At 46.6% G+C, this 20,262-nt stretch overlaps 1 protein-coding gene across 1 annotated transcript in view; it reads left to right on the forward strand.

The window, feature by feature from the left end:
* Positions 1-20,262, forward strand: part of SEMA5A (semaphorin 5A) — a 354,982-nt gene that overhangs the window by 173,528 nt on the left and 161,192 nt on the right. The window contains exons 5-6 of the mRNA XM_003407895.4: positions 5,942-6,040; positions 7,959-8,172. Coding sequence (XP_003407943.2) covers positions 5,942-6,040; positions 7,959-8,172 — 313 coding nt within the window. The remainder of the gene's footprint in view (positions 1-5,941; positions 6,041-7,958; positions 8,173-20,262) is intronic.

Consider the following 20,262-nt stretch of genomic DNA (forward strand, 5'->3'; position numbering starts at 1 on the left):
GAGGAGTCCTTGGTGGCACAAACCGCTGATGCTTTCGGCTGCCAACTAGAAGGTTGGAGGTTTGAGTCCACCCAGAGGTGCCTCAGGAGGAAAGCCTGGTGATCTACCTCTGGAAAACCAGCCACTGCAAACCCTGTGGAGCACAGTCGTACTCTGACACATAGGGCGCTACCACGAGTTAGGGTTGACTCAAAGGTCTGGTTTGTTTTGTTCATTTTTTGCTTTTTTCTTTGGGAGAATCAGAGCCTTAGAATTACTCTCAGGAGGAAATTACTGATTTCGGATCCTTGGCCTCTCTGCAATTTCCTTTCACCTGTAACTTTGGCTCCGTGATTCCTAAATTTATCTTCTGCCCAAAGCCAAATCCCTTCACTTTCTTTCAATTCTTTGTTTTTGTATTTTTTGTCTGAACTTGCCCTAAGGTCTCTGCAACAGAAAAGAAAAACAAGTGGTTATTTAAAATGTATGCGTGTGTTTAGGGTTCTCACCCAGTCTATGTTCAGAACCAGTTGGAGCATTTGTGGGAAGAAGCATGGGGACCTGGGAGGCAGGGAGAGCAGGGCCGGCCTGGCTGAGCCCCAGGGTCAGAGGGCAAGGAAGGTTCCTGACAGTGACAGGAAACATAAACCCCACCCACTCACCCACCCAGAGCTCTCTCTTCTAGGAGACAAGGAGTGAGCTCTCTCGATCTGGCCTCCCTGATGACACCCAGGCCCCTCACCCCCTCCACACTGTCCCCTGGCCTGCTGACTTGGGCATCCTGGGAACACCCCCCACACACTGTCCACTGGCCTGCTGTCCTGGGCTCCTTGGGGACACCCCCTTGAACTGTCCCCCAGTCTGCCGTCCTGCTTGGCTAGAGCACCACCCTCCTTAACTCTCCCTTACCCCCCAGCAACTCCAGTGTTCGTGGGGCTGGGCCCCCACCCACTGCTGAGTGCCCTGATTCTTACCAGCAGTGGTTTCCTGTGACTGCCGTAATAGAGTACCACCAACCTCGTGGCTTAAAGCAATGCACATTCATTCTCTCGGGGTTCTGGAGGTCAGAAGTCCAAATTAAGGGCATCAGCAGGGCTGCACTCCCTCCATATTCTCTCAGGGAGGATCATTTTTGTCCCTCTGGTTTCTGGTGGCTTCAGGTGTTCCTTGGCAAGTGGCAGCAGCACTCCCAATCTCTTTCCGCCTTCACTTGATGTCTTCCCTCTGACTCTGTGTCTCTTTTCTACTAATCAGGAAACCAGCCGTATAGGATCAGACCCCTACTCCAGCATGACCTCATGTGAATGGGTAACGTCTGCAGGAATCTTACCTCCAAATACAGTCACATTCTCAGGTCTGGGGGTTAGGATTTAGATGGATCTTGTGGGGGCACAGCTCAACCCCTACCAACCACCCTTGCTTCTTCCCTTCCTTCCCTGTGCTCACACTGACTTGGGCCCCATCGGTGACAGCAGGTGCATGCCCTTCACAGGCAGAGAGCAGCCAAGTTCCGTGTGGTCCTGGGTATCAAGCTGTGCTTTCTCATTCTCTGTTCCCACTGCAGTAATTTCCCCTTCCTCATTTACTTGTGTCCATGATTTCTTTCTAGTCTCCCTGTAGCGTTTGCCCTGACCCTCTGCTCACTCTTGTGTGTCCCGATCACCATCTGCCTGGCCTGCTCACCAGACTTCACAGAGTTGTGATAGGTCTTTAGAGGTGCTCATTCCTATTGTCTTATCTTCACTCTGCTCTTCATTTGGGGGATTAAGGTGAACCCCCGAGTGGTTCTCTGAATCACTGTCCATTCTATAACTGGTCCAGGCGCTGGCTTTCTTGTTACCAGGTCTGTGGAACTCAACCTTGAGGTCATACCTTTTCACACACGGGATAACTTGACCTCGGCCCTGTTGTTCCTAGTCATGTCCTACCACTAGCAAACGTACACCTTGTGGAAGACTCTTGATTTGGGGAGTGGGGAGACGATAACAGCAACAAAAACACTTCTACATCTTGCCTGTTTTTGTTGTTGTTAGGTGCCATTGAGTTTGTTCCGACTCATAGCAACCCTATGTAGAACAGAACAAAACACTGCCTGGTCCTTTGCCATCCTCACAATTGCTGTCATGTTTTAACCCATTGTTTAAGCCACAGTGTCAATCCATCTTGTTGAGAGTCTTCCTCATCTTCACTGACCCTCTACCTTACCAAGAATGATGTCCTTCTCCAGGGACTGGTCCCTCCTGATAACGTGTTCAAAGTACGTGAGACAAAGTCTTGCCATCCTTGCTTTTAAGGAGCATTCTGGCTGTACTTCTTCCAAGACAAATTTGTTCATTCTTCTCGTGGTCTGTGGTATATTCAGGATTCCTTGCCCACACCACAGATCAAGGGCATCAATTCTTCTGTCTTCTGTATTCATCGTCCAGCTTTCACATGCATATGAGGCAATTTAAAACACCATGGCTTGGGTCAGGCGCACCTTAGTCCCTAAAGTGACATCTTTGCTTTTCAACACTTTAAAGAGGTCTTTTGCAGCAGATTTACCCAATGCAATGTGCCTTTTGATTTCTTGACTGCTGCTTCCGTGGGTGTTGATTGTGGATCCAAGTAAAATGAAATACTTGACAACTTCAATCTTTTCTTGTTTTATCATGAGGTTGCTTTCTGGTCTAGTAGTGGGGATTTTTGCTTTCTTTATCTTGTCTAGTTCATAAAAATTTCTAAATAGAGCAACAAAAACAAGCACAGCCTCCGCCCTCTCCACTGTTTGTGGTTTTCCATCCCAGTTCTACAGTGTAGAGTTGTCATTATGCCTGCTTCATCCTTTCACCCACCAAACCCCCTCAGCCCTGTGTTCTCCATGACAGTGTCTTCCCAGAGCTGTGCCTGTTCATCTGGGTCCTTTCTTTGCAAACACCATGCGCTGCCCGGCTCTCTGATGCAGGATTTCTGCCATGGCCCCCTCTGTGCTTCTGCCTGTTCCCCGCAGCCTGGACAGGGCTACTCTGACTTTTTTAAGTCCTTGGTTTTGTTCTGTCCCTTTAGAACGACTCTGTTCTTTCTGCAGTTGTATAAACAGGACAGGACAGCCTCCCTGCCTGCTGTCCCTCCCTCAGTCTCCCTGTCCTGCCTGCTGTTCACGCAGTCCTGTGTTCCTCCCGGAGTTCTTCTTAGCAGGATACCTCTTTGTGTGTGTGTGTGTGTGTGTTGTAACTTCAGTTCAGGTGTCTTCAGAGTAGCAGCAAATGGGCACTCATTACTGCCACTGCTAGTAGCAGTGTTGGGAGAATTGCCCAGCCCAGGCATTATTGGCCGTCGCCCTCAGAATGCAGACTCCAGCAGCTCAGCTCCTTAGGCTGCACAGCCCGTCTGCTCACAGGCTGAGTTACAGCGAGTCCGCATTTTCAGGGAGGGGAGCTCCCTGTCATTGAGGAGAGTATCACACACCAGTGAATTCAGGCCAATTGGTCTGGGACAGGAAACCCTGGTGGTGTAGTGGTTAAGAGCTACAGCTGCTAACCAGAAGGTTGGCAGTTCGAGTCCTTGGAAACTCTATGGCTCAGTTCTACTCTGTCCTATGGGGTCACTATGAGTCGGAATCGACTTGACAGCAACGGGTTTGGTTTTTTTTTTTTTTTTGGTTTGGTCTGGGATGTGTGTCCTCACGCAGCCCCTCCACAGCCAGCTGTTGATCAATGGCCGCTCCTGTGGGTTTGCAGGTGCTGAGGGTTGGGTTGGTAGAAGTGGCTTTGGCACTGTCTCCCTGCCCCATACTCCACAGAGACCCCAAGAAATGCTTCCAAAACAAGCATGGGATCAACTCAGCTCGGAGTGCAGCAAAGCCCTGTAAGAACCCCTTACCCTCGGGGAGACACAGGCTCAGAGTGGGCGTGCCTGGCGGCGTCTGCCCTGAGCCTGTGGGTTAGGTCTTCTACATAGTGAGATTGTCATAGTTTCTGCAGCCTGATGCCTGGGCGCAGCCATCCTCCTGCCCAAATGCCAGCCCCTTGCTTAGTAAGCCCTACCGGTGTCACCTGTGCCCCCTCTGGGAAGCCACTCCTTGCCTGCTTCCCCCACAAAAAAAGCCAAAACCAAACCCACTGCTGTTGAGTCAATTATGACTCATAGTGACCCTATAGGAAAGAGGAGAACCGCCCCACAGGGTTCCTAAGGCTGTAAATCTTTACGGAAGCAGACTACATCTTTCTCTCAAGGAGTGGCTGGTCACCCACCTTTTGGCAGGTTAGTAGCCGAGCGTTTTAACCACTGCGCCATCAGGGCTCCTAGCCCTGCCCCCTGCCCGAGCTGAGTAACATGCCCTTTTGTCTCTGCTTCTGTCCTGCAGCATGTGGACACCTCTGTAATGATTGTTATGGCCTTGGGTTTTAATTTTCCCTCAGGGCCTTCTAGTGACTTCCAGCATGCTGATGGTGTTGCTGTCCAGCCAGTCCCTGACTCCTGGTGACCCCATGAACAATAGAAGGAAGTACTGCCCAGTCCCGCCCCACTCCCATGATCATTTACAGATTGGGCCATCGTGATCCCTGGAGTTGTCATTGGCTGATTTTCTGAAGTAGCTCGCCAGGCCTTTCTCCCTAAGCTGTCGTAGTCTGGAATCTCTGCTGAAGCCTGTTCTGCGTCACAGCAACGCACAAGCCTCCACTGACAGACGGGTGATGGCAGCGCTCACGTGAGGTGCGCTGGCCGGGGATGGAGCCAGGGCGCCCTGCCTGGAAGATGAGGATCCTACCGCCGAACCACCGCTGTCACCCTCCTGGTACGGCACCGACCAAGCACAGCTAATCAGCAGCGCCTACTGCGTGGATGAAGGTCTTGAAGTGCAAACGTCCGGACACTATGTGACCAGACCCCCGATGTTCCGGAACGCTTGTGGTCACACAGTACATTCCTTTCTGGGTCGCGTTCAACCTCAGCTTGTGGTTTCATCCCAAAGTATTCCTTATCCCTTTCCCTCCTAATGTTTTACTTGTCCTTCAAGGAATCACACATAGTCATAGACCCTTGCTGGCATCAAACACTACATTTGGGGCCGTAAAGTGAAAGGTGCGCCAGCTCCATAGGCGGCCTCACCCAGGACAGCGCTTGAGTGAGGAAAAGTATTTGCCATGTTTTTTTCAGAATCTTCAGGAAGTTTTCTAAGATATGATGTCAGGACCAGCATCTAACAGGCTCCTCTTATTTATTTTCCGATACAGGTGTCTTGTTATCTAGTGCTACTATAACAGACAGACCACAAGTGGGTGGCTTTAGCAAGCGGGCGTTTATTGTCTCATGGTTCGGGAGGCTAGAAGTTCACATTCAGGGCACTGGCTCTAGGGAAAGGCCCTCTCTCTGTTGGCTCTGGGAGAAGTCCTTGCTCTTTCGGCATCTGTTCCGTGGTCCTTGGCGAGCTTCGTGTGGCAGGCAGCTATCGATCCCCATCTCTGCTTGCTTGTCTGCACCTAACTGCTCCCATGATGCTAACTGTTGATACAGTGATTGGTTTAAGACGTACCCCACACTGATACGGCCTCATTAGCACAATAATGAAGATTTCCAAATGCGATTACATCTCCAGGTACAGGGTTAGAATTTACAACACACATTTTGGAGGGACACAGTTTAATCCGTAACAACCTTCCAAAGGCAACGTAAAGTTTGCAGTATTATCAGATACAATTAAAAATGAAATCCCTTTTGTCAAAAGAAGACGCGCGCTTTGAGAACATAAATGAACATAAATTTACCTTCATGAGTATTCTCTATTGAGCACATCTGCCTTTACAGGAAGTCAGTTTCTCTAAAAATTTTGTTGTCGTTATTTTGTCTGTCAGTGCCTGAGAGGTTTTTTTTGATTGTTTAATGTTCGGTTACTATTATGTTTATTAGTCGACAATGTATTGATCAGTCACCACCCCTCCTGTGCTCTGAGCCCCTTAGTGTGTTTCTTGTGATTTTCCAGGAGGAATGTCAGAACTACATCCGAGTGCTTCTGGTGGGTGGTGACCGGCTGTTCACCTGCGGGACCAACGCCTTCACGCCTGTCTGCACCAACCGCACGGTACGGCCCTGTCTTGAGTTCCCACAGCTTGTGGCACCAGGAAAGGCTGACCACTGTACTGAAACACTGGTTTAAAATAAGCCTCCCTACACCAGCGAGCCACTCTGCAACTCAAAACACACCTCTTGGCAAATTAAATAAATATTTGATTTAGTATTTATTTTTAGTCACGACTGTCAATTATCTGAAAAAGTAGAAATGGTTAGAGCTTGTATAATTAAATCTAAATATGTTTTCTATGCTACTTCTAGCATTTCTTCCCAGCAGTGACCCTAAAAATTATCGTAAATATCTTTTATCTTATTTGACTTTTTATTGTAGGGATACTACTAAGTATTAAAATGGCCTGTAATCTACAAATTGGATAAGAAAAACATGTAAAAAAAAAAATCTAAAGAAAGAGTGTAACCGTAACTGGTGCTCTTTCTTTTCTTTAAGCTGTCCGTAATGACAGAGTAATTTCCGGCGTCCACGTATTATGTCTGTGGAGTGGCAGGGCCATCACGGCGAGTGTCAGCACCCTAATTTGTGATATTAATTTAATTTTCCTTAGTGAACATAATGAAGAAATATTATGTTAATTTTCTGGATACACAACTTCTGTCAAAGCCTTAATTTATTATCAGCTTTTACTATTAATTAGTTTCTAATCAACATTCAATTATTAGAAATAAAAGGAACCCTGGTGGCTCAATGGTTAAGTGCTCGGCTGCTAACTGAAAGGTTGGTGATGTGAACCCACCAGCCCACTGTGGGAGAAAAGACCTGGTGATCTGCTCCTATAAAGATTTCAACTTAGGAGAACCTATGGGGCAGTTCTGTTCGGTGACACTGGGTTGCTATAGGGTCGCTGTGAGTCAGCACTGACTCGACAGCACCCAACAACAGCATTAGAAGGAAGAGGGCAATGATGAGGGTCAGAATGGGTGTCCACAGAGAGCTCCTACTGTCCGGGCCCTGTTCTGAGGCTGTATATCGACTCAACCACTCGGTCCTCCACCCACGAGGCAGTCACTATTTGGGGCCCCGTTTTTAAAAGGAAGATGCTGAGGCATAGTTTAAGTAACTTACCTGGCATTTCACATCTAATGGTAGAACTGGGGTTGAACGCAAGTGTGAGTATCTCCACGTTTACCTCCCGGCCCGTCTGCCCTATGGCCTCTCGGGGTGAGCGAGAAGGACAGAGAGTGGAAATTCCTCACCACCCAAGGAGCTGGGCTTGGTCACTGACTGGTCGCATCGGGAAGCTGGGTTCACGTCAGGGCATGCCAAGACACCAGGTGGTCTTTCTGACAACTAAAGAGCAGTCTCGGAAGTTTGAGCCGCCTGGTGCTGAATATCCACATGTCCTTACCCAGAAACATATGGTTTGGGGCCATTTATGGTATTTCTGTTCTCTGAAATAGAGGAGAATGTACATAAATCTTTTTTGTGATTTATATTTCTATGAATATTGAAGTTGGTTTCTTTATGAAAGCGGAAAACTCTTCAGTGCCCGTGCATTATAAATTGAAGCCATGTATTTTTTTTATAATAATCCTACATACTGTTTTATGAGTATCTGATAGCATGGGGCTCAGGAATTTTAATGGGATGAGAGAGCAGGACAGACAGATACACACATAGAGAAGAGGGACAGAGAGAAACAGAGAGAGAGAGAGAAACATAGAGGGAGAGAAAGCCAGAGAAAGACACAGAGAGACGTAGACAAGGAAAGAGAGGGAGAGAGAGAGAGAGCACCGGGTCCCCTGCTGTGCCACACCTGCTGTTTCCATCAGCATTAGAAGTGGATGTTGGCCATCTCTCACTGAGTCCCAGAGAGTGTCCTGCACACTTGCAGTGCTGGTGGGTGCCATCCATTGCGCCATCACAGGGTTTCCTGGGGATGACTGGGCTCTCCTCTGGTCCTTATCCACAGCTGAGCAACCTGACCGAGATCCACGATCAGATCAGTGGCATGGCCCGCTGTCCCTACAGCCCCCAGCACAACTCCACGGCGCTGCTCACGGCTGGTGGGGAGCTCTACGCCGCCACTGCCATGGACTTCCCGGGACGTGACCCTGCCATCTACCGGAGCCTGGGAGTCCTGCCTCCTCTCCGCACGGCGCAGTACAACTCCAAGTGGCTCAACGGTAAGCCTGGCCCCACTCCCCGTGAACCAGCTCGCTCATCTGTGACGTCTGGTGATCGGTGCTCAAGACGAAACTGACACAGTTTACAAAGGAAAACAAAGTCCTCGTTTATTAAAGAAATCAAAATGTGCCGTGTTGAAGGGCATCACCCTGCTCTCTAGTACCAGGGATAGAGGTGGTATTCCCAGCAATCTGGATGAGAAATCATTGAACGTGATACTTGTTAGTTCCGCTTGAGTCAGCTCTGACTCCAGGCGACTTTAGAACAGCAGAAGGAAACACTGCCCAGCCCTGTGCCGTCTTAACGACTGCTGGTACGCTTGAGTCCGTCTTGGTGGTTATCGTGTCAACTCGTGGTACTCAGGGTCTCCATCGTATTCACTGATCCTCTGCTTTACCACTCATGGTATCCTTTTCTAGTGATTGCTCTTTCCTGATGACGTGTCCAAAGTAAGCAAGTGGAAGTTTTGCCATCTTTATGTCTAAGCAGCATTCTGGTTGTATTTCTTCTTAGGCTTATTTGTTTATTCTTCAGGCTGTCTATGATATTAGCATTAATGTTTATATGACCATTTGTCAGAGGTAAGCTTTTTTTTTTTTTATTTACTCTTCGAAGTACAGGTAATTTCAAGTTGTGTCAAGGATATTTGTAGACTGATGCCCATTCTTTCTTATCTTCTATATTATACATCTGAAAAAGGGTAATTATCAGTTTTATGAAATTTCCAGACACTCTGTAACAGAATGCATTTGGCTACAGGTGACTCCAGGTAGCTCGCCAGTAAGAAAAAAAGCATCGTATAACTAGAAGTTTGGGCTGGTCTTCAGAGCCAGCTAGGTCAGTGGCTCAGCAGACTGAATAAGGACTTAGTCCCTGTCCATCTTTCTCTCTGGCATTCACAATTTATCAGGTTGGTCCTCACCGTGGACTCCCTGGGTGGTACAAATGGTTAGGTGATTAGCTGTTAACTAAAGATTGGCAGCTTGAAACCACCCAGAGACACCTTGGAAGAAAGGTGTTGGCTTCCAAAAGGTCGCAGCCTTGAAAACCCTGTGGAGAAATTCTCCGCAACATATGTGATCACTATGAGTTAGAATCAACTGGACAGCAGCTGGTATTTGTTCTGGTCCCCCCAACTCATGAATGCAAAATGACTGCTGAGATTCCAGCTATTGCATCCAAATATTACAATCTCCATTGGCAGAGAGCCACATTCTTTGGGTCCCTTTTCCTGAAGAAACCTGTCCCAGAAACTTACCTTCAATCTTGGGCCTGACCTTGGTCACCTGCTCACTAAGCAATCAGACAGTGGAGCTACCTCCATAATGGATGTTGGCTGTGTACACTTGTGTGGTTGTACGGATGGGTGCAGCTGAATCGCAGCCCCTGTGTGTGTGCTAGTTTGCCTTAGTCCCCTGATGCTGCTGTGTCAGAAATACCCCAAGTGGGGGACATTACACAACAGAAATACATGTTCTCACAGTCCTAGAGGTTGAAAGTCCAGATCAGGGTCTCTGCGTGTCAGTTCCTTCCTTGTTGGGAGCCCTGGTGTTCCTTGGTTCCTTGGCTTGTAGAGGATCCTCACATGGCATCTGTCTTACCCTGTGTGTGTGTCTGTGTCCTGGCCATTTTGTAACTCAGGAGGGATTAGATTTAGAACCCACCCTACTCCTCGGTATGATCTAATTAACGTAACAAAGGAAACCCTGTTTCCAAACAGGATCCCATCCACAGGTACGGGGCTTAGGGTTCTAATATCTATTTATGGGGAATACAATTCAATCCATAACTGTGTCCTTCTCTTAGTATGACTATACACACGTGTGCACATATGCACACACACACACACACTCACACACATACATCTATTCTGATATAGAATCCGTTCCCTCAAGCATTTATTTGATAGTTTGCACATAGATATCATCTTGAGTTGGTTTTTGTGAAATTTACTATTAAGAGCTTTCAAGTTCTACAAACATCTAGTGGTCTTTTGCCAAGAACAGACTGATTGTGGACGCTAGAGTGCCTCATTGTGAATCGGAATTGACTCGATGGCAGACGACAACACAACAACAGAGGGCCTCAAGCTCAGCACGTTGAAGTGTGGACCAGATCATTCTTTGTGCGGGGGGTGCTGTTCTGTACACTGTAGGATGTTTAGCAGCATCTGCCCTCCGGATGTTTGGTAAAGTAGACAGTCAGCTAAAAAGAGGAAGACCCTCAACGAGATGGATTAACACAGTGGCTGCAACAATGGGCTCAAGCATAACAATGATTGTAAGGATGGCACAGGACAGGGCAGTGTTTCGTTCTGTTGTACATAGGGTCGCTATGAGTAGGAACCCACTCAATGGCACCTAACAACAACAGCACCCACTGGATGACCTTAGCAGACCCTTCCCTCAGTGTGACAACCAGAATGTCTCCAAACATAGACAGATGGCACCTGGAGAACAGATCCTCCCTGGTTGAGAACCATTGGTTCAGACCATTACTCGTGTGTGTGTGTGTGTGTGTGTGTGTATGCACAGCACAAGTCTTTTTCCAAAGAATGTAGTCAAGTTGGTCATTGTGGTTTGCCTCTGAAGGGCTCCCTTGTAGAAAAGAGAATGCTCTCGTTAAGTTTCTTCGTCAATTAAGTTGATTTACTCGTATTTGTTCCAAAGGGCAATTTGAATGGTTTTGACGAATGAAAGCATTGACTTAATTTCTCCCATGAGGACTACTTCTGTTTAACTGGTTTCCGTGAGCCCATTGACTCCTATGGAACCTTTTTTTGGCCCCAAAACTTTAAATTTTGTAGCTGTAAGTTGCTCTTTCTATGTATGTATTAACTTTACATGCCAAGCAAAATCTCCACTTAAAAAAAAGAACAACACTCACCAACCAAAGGCACCATAATTAGAGTCTTCCAAAAGCAAAGTGAAAAATATTAGGTGTACGGTCTTTCCAAAGGTGACAGAGTCCCCTGAAAAAACAGTTGAGGCCCTGGCATGACTGACAGTCACTGCTTCCTTACATGTTACTGAGGCACCCACCAGCTAGTCAGATGGTCTGGTCTCGCTCTCTGAGCAGGGTCTGTCCCATGTGGGTGACAGGTGGTGCGGTAAAGACGGTAGAAGAACCGCCCAGTGCATACAGGAGGTGTGGCAGGTAGGCCACGGTTAATGTTGAACCAAGACCCGAATGTGCTTGATTCCCAGGTTGTGTCGTGGTTTGTATACGCTATCATACAATGGCCACAGCCTCTCTCGGCCAGCACCAAGTCCTACTTCTCTCTGGGGGCAGCATGTCTCTCCTCCCTTCTGGCGACACCAAGAAGTTGCTCACCCAGGGGCAGGGAGGAGAGAGCCCTGACCCAGGTCCCAAGCCCTTTCGAGTGAGCATTTTTCCCTGCCCCACCACGTGCCCTGTGGTGCTTCCTGCTGTAAGTGGTGCAGCTTCACAGCTGCCCCGCCCTGGTCTTGCTCTGATTGATCCCCCATCCTGAAGGTGCTGGCCTCTGGCCCTACCAGCTCTGCTCCGTTCCTGCAGAGCCTGGATGCCGGGACCTCCCTTCTCCCACACCTGCGCGCCATCAGCTCTCCAACAGACACACTTTTCTCAGTTCTTGCCACCTTGAATTCTCCTGCCCACCTCCCTGCCCCAGCCCCCAACCTCCCCTTTGCTGTCACCCCTGACAGGCCAGGGGGCTGGAGAGAGGTGCCCTGTGGGGAGAAGGGTGGCTGCAAACACAGATCCTCATCCCTCGGCTCTCTTGTCTGTATTCCCATCTCCTCTGCTGCTGCATCGCAGACCCCAAGGGTTAGGGGTGCGCCAGCGGGTGTTAGAGGCGGTGTGATTTGTAGTGATGGAAGGGAGAGGCTTTGGAGGCTAGCACATCAGAGGCTGAATTGGTACTCAGTCCTTTGGGACATCGGTTTGTCTCTGAGTCTTGTTTCTGCACGTGCAAACTGGAGACAACCGCCTGGCCAGTTGTTTCAGAAAATGAAGTGAGACAGTGAGAAGATAATGAACGTTTGTGTCGGGTACTCAGTAAGCACTCTGCAGATGGAGGTGATCTTTGTGAGCCCCGCAGTCCGTATAGTATCTGACCTGTTCTTAGTTGCTCTAGGTTGGCCTTTCCATTGTACATACAACGGAAAGAAACAATTAAGTGCTGAAAGGTCCTGTGCCATCTTCACAGCTGTTGGTGTGCTGCAGTCCGTTGTCGTGGCCCCTGTGTGTTTTGGGTGCCTTCCTAACCTGTAAGGCTCATCTTCCAGCGCTGTATTAGATGATGTTCTATTGTGAGCCTTAAGGTTTTCATTCAGTGATTTTTGGAGGTAGATTGCCAGGCCTTTCTTCCTAGTCTATCTTAGGAAGCTCTGCTAAAACTTGTCCACCATGGGTGACCCTGTTGGTGTTTGAAATACTGGCAGTATAGCTTCCAGCATCACAGCCACATAGAGGCCACCACAGTACAGCACAGTGACAGATGGAGGGGGGGTCTGATGTGGTAGCCAGTTGATGGATGCTGGTGAGTGAACGTTCTGGGCTCTGGTGCCTGATTTCCCGACACCTGCAGCTTCCTCTGTCCTTTCCCTGATGGCATTGAGGAGCCTCCCCTGGGCCACCTGGCGTACCACCTGCTGCCCCTTCCTTCTCTCCTCTTCTTTTCCTCCTCCTACCCCCACCCCTTGCCCAGCCCTGCTGGTAGCACCTGGTCTTCTTATCCTTCCTGTCCTGCTGCACATCCAGGCCCCAGGCTTACTTGGGACCACACCCACCACTGCCCAATGCTGGTACAACTGGGCAGGGCCTCTGGGGCTAACACTCAGCTAACAGCTGCTCACAAATTGTGATAAACAGAACCCGCTTCTTAATCTTGGACATTTTCTAGTTTTTTCCAACCTCTTCATGCTGAGAAAAGAAAATTGTCTCGTCAAGAGAGATGCCGGTGAACCTTGGTCAGGAGGTTTTAGCCTTGGGGTTCCCAGGTTTCCAGCTCATCATGTGGAGGACGGTTTGCCTGTTCACTGCAGCGGGCCCTCCTCATTGCTGTCTTAGCTGACTGTTCCAGGGCAGAATCAGGAAGTGACAAGAACCACCGTTCCAGCCCTGCGCCAGTGCTGTGCTGGGTACCTTCCCACCCAAATGCCCAGCCCACCTGTGCTGGGGAAACATAAATAAAAACAAAACCTACCCTCAAACCAGCAACCTGCTCCACAAAATAAGAGGGAAAGAAAAGTTTTATACTTGAGTAAGATTAAACCGGAAACCCTGGCGGCGCGTAGTGGTTAGGTGCTACAGCTGCTCACCAAAAGGTCGGCAGTTCAAATCTACCAGCTCTATGGGGCAGTGCTACTCTGTCCTGTAGGGTTGCTGTGAGTCAGAATCTACTCAACGGGAATGGATTTGGTTTTTTGGGTTTAAGATTAAACCAGAATGTGATGCAGCCCATGTAATCTGCTAAAGAGAATGCAAAGACAGAAAGAAGTCTAACCCTCTATTTTTATACAGCTAAGTGGCTACAACCCATTACAGTCATGTTTTCAAGACAAAGGAGTACCTGGGTTGCTGAAACAGTTAAGTCCTTACCTACTAACCCAAAAGTTGGCAATTTGAAACCACCCAGAGGTGCCTGGAAGAAAAGTCCGGTGATCTGCTTCAGAAAAATCAGTCACTGGAAACCCCATGGAGCGCTCTTCCACTCCGACAACGTGGGGTCGCCTTGAGTCCCAGGGGACTAGAGGGCAACCGGCTCAAGTGGAAATTGCAAATTGTGTGTTATCTTTAAGGCAGGGTACCTGGACTTATGCAGACCTCTTAGGAACCTGGGAGATAAGGGTGTAGTCTCCTTGAGGATCACATTTCAGAAGATGGCTCCCAGGGCCTGGGGGAAACGTCTGTGATGTACGTGGTTTTCAAAGAGATGGAGAAGGACCTTACATTTTAAGTTTTCTAAAGTGAATGCTGAGAGAAAAGCGTGAGTGTGTGTGTGTGCGTGTGTGTATGGGGGAGGATCTCTTCCTTACTCTTGTCAGAGAGAATTAAAATCTCTCATTTTTAATTTGTAGTTGCCTGTAGACCTGCCCACCAGCCAGTACATAGTTTGGAGTCAATGAATGACTGGATGGATGGTTTACGTGTTTCCCCCACTAGTTTGTGAGTTCCTCCAGGGCAGGGATGGCGTGCGGGTCTGTAAGCTTAGCCTCTGACTCAGCACCTGAGCCATGGTTGAAGCTGAAGTGACAGTTGAGTGAGGGAACATTAAGCACACTTCCTGAATGACAGAAATATGAATGGTGTTGTCCAACAACAGTAAAATGTCCTGCTAGTCCTAACAGTAGAGGCGGTAGTGTGTCCGGGTGGAATTGTCATTTTCCGCACAGGAGACCCAGTTTGGCTCCCGGCCCACGCACCTCACGTGCAGCCACCACCCACCTGTCAGTGGAGGCTTGCATGTTGCTGCAATGCTCAGGTTTCAGTGGGGCTTCCAGACCGAGATGGACTAGGGAGAGAGGCCTGGAGACCTACTTCAGAAAAGCGGACAACGAAAGCCCTATGGATCACAGCCATCCAGTCCCCAATCCATCATGGGGAGGGCTCAGGACCAGGCAGCATTTCATTTTGTTGTGCGTGTGGTTGCCTGATCAGGTCAGCTGCAAGAGTAACGACAGCCGTAACACAGAATTAAATGTATTTGTATGTTTGACGCTGACTTGGAAACCTTCCTTTCATGATCTCACGTGTCTCCATTGCCCACTGTCATTTCATCATCTAATCCCGCCGGTTATCAAAGGCAGTGCAGTTGATTGGATAACTTTCTCGAGGGACCTGGAACATTGAGTTATGTGTTTACTATGAATATAAGTTTCAAGATCGGATTTCCCCTGTGTGCCAAAATCACTCTTAAAACTAATTGTCATGTTTAGAGAAACATCTTAACAGCGTTATTCCATTAAAATATTAATCACTAATAACACCTATTAAATGATTACTGTAAGGCAGAGGGTTGAATGTTTAATGGATGGTGCTTAAAATGAAGAAGCTGTAAAATTTGACTTCAAGGAAGTGGCATCCAGTAGGGCAAAGGATAAGATCACAAAGGGAAAAGTGGCATTTCCAAATTAAATCCTGCAAATTGAGTCCATGAGTTCTGCAAGAATCTCGAGCTTGCGAGTAGTGTAAGACCTCAGTGGAAACCTGGAAAAAATGAAACCTCAATGGGCAGCACAAACGATTAAGGGCTCGACTACTAGCCAGAAGGTTGCTGGTTTGAACTTACCCAAAGGCACCTTGGAAGACAGGCCTGGTGATCTGCTTCCGAAAGGTCACAGCCATGAAAACCCTATGGAGCAGCTCTACCCTGCACACGTGGGTTGCCATGAGTCAAAATCAACTGGATAACAATTCACAACAACAACAAAGGGACTAAACCCAGCATTGGCATGACATGAGCTTGATCGTGCTTAGTAACCCTCTTGCTCTCCTCTGGGGACCTGTTAGCCTGTCAAGGGGATTGTAGGGTGACCACCACTGCACCCTCCATCCCCAAGGCTACTGTCATAACCTCATGGCAGTTCACTTGAGACCGACTTCCTTCTTACCTTATGAGATTCCCGGAAGACACAAAGAGTTTGCACTGGACTATTAACCTAAAGGTCAGCAGTTCAAATCCACCCAGCAACACCACTGGAGAAAGGCCCGGTGATCTGCTTCCGTAAGAGTGTTGTTGTTGTTAGGTGCCGTCGAGTAGGTTCCGACTCATAGTGACCCCAGGCACAAAAGAACAAACGCTGCCCTGTCCTGTGCCATCCTCACAATTACTGTGGTGTTTGAGCCTATCGTTTAAGGCACTGTGTCAATCCATCTTGTGGAGCCTTCCTCTTTTTCACTGACCCACTACTTTACCAAATATGATGACCTTCTCCAGGGACTGGTTGCTCCTGATAACATGTCCAAAGTACATGAGACAAAGTCTCACCATCCTTGCTTCTAAGGAACATTCTGGCCATACTCCCTCCAAGAAGGACTTGTTCACTTTTTTGGCAGTCCATGGTATAGTCAGTATTCTTTGCCAACACCATAATTCAAAGGCATCAATTCTTCTTCGATCTTCTTTATTCATTGTCTAGCTTTGGCATACATATGAGGCGATTGAAAACACCATGGCTTGGGTCAGGGACACCTCAGTCCTTAAAGTGATATCTTTGCTTTTTAACACTTTAAAGAGATCTTTTGCAGCAGATTTGCGCAATGCAATATATCTTTTGATTTCTTGACTGCCGCTTCTGTGGGCGTTGATGGTGTATCCAAGCAAAACGAAATCCTTTACAGCTTCAATGTTTTCTCCATTTATCATGATGTGGCTTATTGATCCGTTCGGGAGGATTTTTGTTTCTTTTATGTTGAGGTGTAATCCATGCTGAAGGTTTTAGTGTTTGATCTACATTAAGTAAGTGCTTCAAGTCCTCTTTGCTTTCCTCAAGCAAGGTTGTATCTTCTACATATCGCAGGTTGTTGATGAGTCTTCCTCTAATCCTGATGCCATGTTCTTCTTCATATAGTCCAGCTTCTCAGATTACTTGCTCAGCATACGGATTGAATAAGTATGCTGAAAGAATACAACCCTTACACACACCTTTCCTGATTTTAAACCACTCCGTATCCCCTTGTTCTGTTCGAACGGCTGCCTCTTGGTCTAAGTACGAGTTCCTCATGAGCACAATTAAATGTTCTGGAATTCCCATCCTTCTCAATATTATCCATAATTTGTTATAATCCACACAGTCAAATGCCTTTGCATAGTCAATAAAACACATTTAAACATCTTTCTGGTATTCTCTGCTTTCAGCCAAGAACCGTCTGACTTCAGCAATGATGTTTCTCATTCCCTGTTCTCTTCTGAATCTGCCTTGAATTTCTGGCAGTTCCCTCGTGATACACTGCTGTAACCATTTTTGAACCACGTTCAGCAAAATTTTACTTGTGTGTGATATTAATGATATTGTTCAGTAATTTCCACATTATGCTGGACCACCTTTCTTTGGAATGGGCACAAATATGGATCCTTACCAGTCGGTTGGCCAGATAGCTGTCTTCCAGTTTTCTTGGCACAGGCAGGTGAGAGCTTTCAAGGTTTCATCCTTTTGTTGAAACTTCTCACTTGGTAGTGCATCAATTCCTGTGTCCTTGTTCTTCACCAGTGCCCTCAGTGCAGCTTACACTTCTTCCTTCAGTGTCATCGGCTCGTGATCGTATGCGACCTCCTGAAATGACTGAATATCCATCGGTTCATTTGGCTGCAGTGACTGTGTATTCCTTCCATCCTCTTCCATCATCGTCTGATGCTTCCTGCGTTATTCAGGATTTTGCCCTTAGAATACTTCAGTATTGCAATTTGAGGCTGGAAGTTTTTCTCCAGTTCTTTCAGCTTGAGAAATGCTGAGTGTATTCTTTCCTTTTGGTTTTCTAACTCCAGGTCTTTTCACATTTCGTCGTAATGCTTTACTTTGTCTTCTCGAGTTGCCCTTTGAAATCTTCTGTTCAGCCCTTTTACTTCATCATTTCTTCTACTTACTTCAGCTACTTCATGTTCAAGAACAAGCTGCAGAGTCTCTTTTGACATCCATTTAGGTCTTTTTTTTTTTTTTTTTTCTGTCTTCATGTATGCTTTCCCTGATGTCATCCTACAACTCGTCTGGTCTTTGGTCATCAGTGCTCAGTGGGTCAAACCTGTTCCTGAGACGGTCTCTAAATTCTGGCAGGATATACTCAAGGCTGTACTTTGGCTCTTGTGGACTTGTTTTAATTTTCTTAAACTTAAACTTGCATATGAGCAATTGATGGTTTGTTCCACAGTCAGCCCCTGGCCTTGTTCTGATTGATGATATTGAACTTTTCCATCGTCTCTTTCCACAAATGTAGTCAGTTTGATTCCTGTGTATTCCATCTGGTAAGGCCCGTGTGTATAGTTGACATATATGTTGTTAAAAAAGACTATTTCTGATAAATAGTTCTTTGATCTTGCAAAGTTCTATCATGAGATCTCCAGCACCATTTCTGTCTTCAAGGCCATATTTTCCAATCACAGATCCTTCTTCTTTGTTTCCACCTTTTACATTCCAATCACCAGTAATTATCAATGCATCTTGATTGCATGTTTGATCATTTCAGAATGGAGATGTTGGTAAAAAAAATCTTGAATTTCTTTATCTTTAACATTAGTGGTTGGTGCGTAAATTTCAATAATAGTATTAACTGGTCTTCCTTGTAGGCATATGAGTATTATTGTATCACTCACAGCATTGTACTTCAGGATGGATCATGAAATGTTCTTTTTGACAACGAATGTGACACTGTTCCTCCTCAATTTGTCATCCTCAGCATGGTAGACTATGATTATCTGATTCAAAATGGCCAATACCAGTCAATTTCAGCTCACTTATGCCTAAGATATCTATCTTCAACATTTCATAGCGGAGAGTGAGCATGGAAGAGACTCCCTGATAGCCAATCGTTGGCACACTGAGAACATGGTGGGCACCAGTGGAAACACCATCTCTGGAGCTGAGACAAACACTTCCTGACAGTAATCATGTTTAATAAGACCTTGTACTGTTGGCTCATCTATCATGGACATCATCCATGAAGAAAGCAAGAGATCACTGAAAAGAGAGGAAAGAAAGAAAAGACCAAGATGGATGTCAGAGGAGACTCTGAAACTTGCTCTTGAGTGTCGAGCAGCTAAAGCAAAAGGAAGAATTGATGAAGTAAAAGAACTGAACAGAAGATTTCAAAGGGCCTCTCGAGAAGACAAAGTAAAGTATTATAATGACATGTGCAAAGAGCTGGAGATGGAAAACCAAAAGGGAAGAACCCGCTCGGCATTTCTCAAGCTGAAAGAACTGAAGAAAAAATTCAAGCCTTGAGTTGCAATAGTGAAGGATTCCATGGGGAAAATATTAAACGACGCAGGAAGCATCAAAAGAAGATGGAAGGAATACACAGAGTCATTATACCAAAAAGAATTAGTCGATATTCAACGATTTCAAGAGGTGGCATATAATCAGGAACCGATGGTACTGAAGGAAGAAGTCCAAGCTACTCTGAAGGCATTGGTGAAAAACGAGGCTCCAGGAATTGATGCAATATCAATTGAGATGTTTCAACAAACAGATGCAGCGCTGGAGGTGCTCACTCGTCTATGCCAAGAAATATGGAAGACAGCTTCCTGGCCAACTGACTGGAAGAGATCCACATTTATGCCTATTCCCAAGAAAGGTGATCCAACCAAATGTGGAAATTATAGAACAATATCGTTAATATTGCACGCAAGCAAAATTTTGCTGAAGATCATTCAAAAGCGGCTGCAGCAGTATATCGACAGGGAACTGCCAGAAATTCAGGCCAGTTTCAGAAGAGGACATGGAATCAGTGATATCATTGCTGATGTCAGATGGATCCTGGCTGAAAGCAGAGAATACCAGAAGGATGTTTACCTGTGTTTTATTGACTATGCAAAGGCATTCGACTGTGTGGATCATAACAAACTATGGATAACACTGCGAAGAATGGGAATTCCAGAATACTTAATTGTGCTCATGAGGAACCTTTACATAGATCAAGAGGCAGTTGTTTGGACAGAACAAGGGGATACTGATTGGTTGAAAGTCAGGAAAGGTGTGTGTCAGGGTTGTATTCTTTCACCATACCTATTTAATCTGTATGCTGAAAAAATAATACAAGAAGCTGAACTATATGAAGAAGAATGGGGCATCAAGATTGGAGGAAGACTCATTAACAACCTGTGTTATGCAGATGACAGAACCTTGCTTGCTGAAAGTGAAGAGGACTTGAAGCACTTACTAGTGAAGATCAAAGACCACAGTCTTAGTGTGGATTACGCCTCAACATAAAAAAAAACAAAAATCCTCAGATATGGACCAATGAGCAACATCATGATAAATGGAGAAAAGACTGAAGTTGTCAAGGATTTCATTTGACTTGGATCCACAATCAACAGGCATGGAAGCAGCAGTCAAGACATCAAAAGACTCCATTGCAGTGGGCAAATCTGCTGCAAAGGACCTCTTCAAAGT

Source organism: Loxodonta africana, chromosome 2 (assembly GCF_030014295.1).
Source record: "Loxodonta africana isolate mLoxAfr1 chromosome 2, mLoxAfr1.hap2, whole genome shotgun sequence".
Lineage (NCBI taxonomy): Eukaryota > Metazoa > Chordata > Mammalia > Proboscidea > Elephantidae > Loxodonta > Loxodonta africana.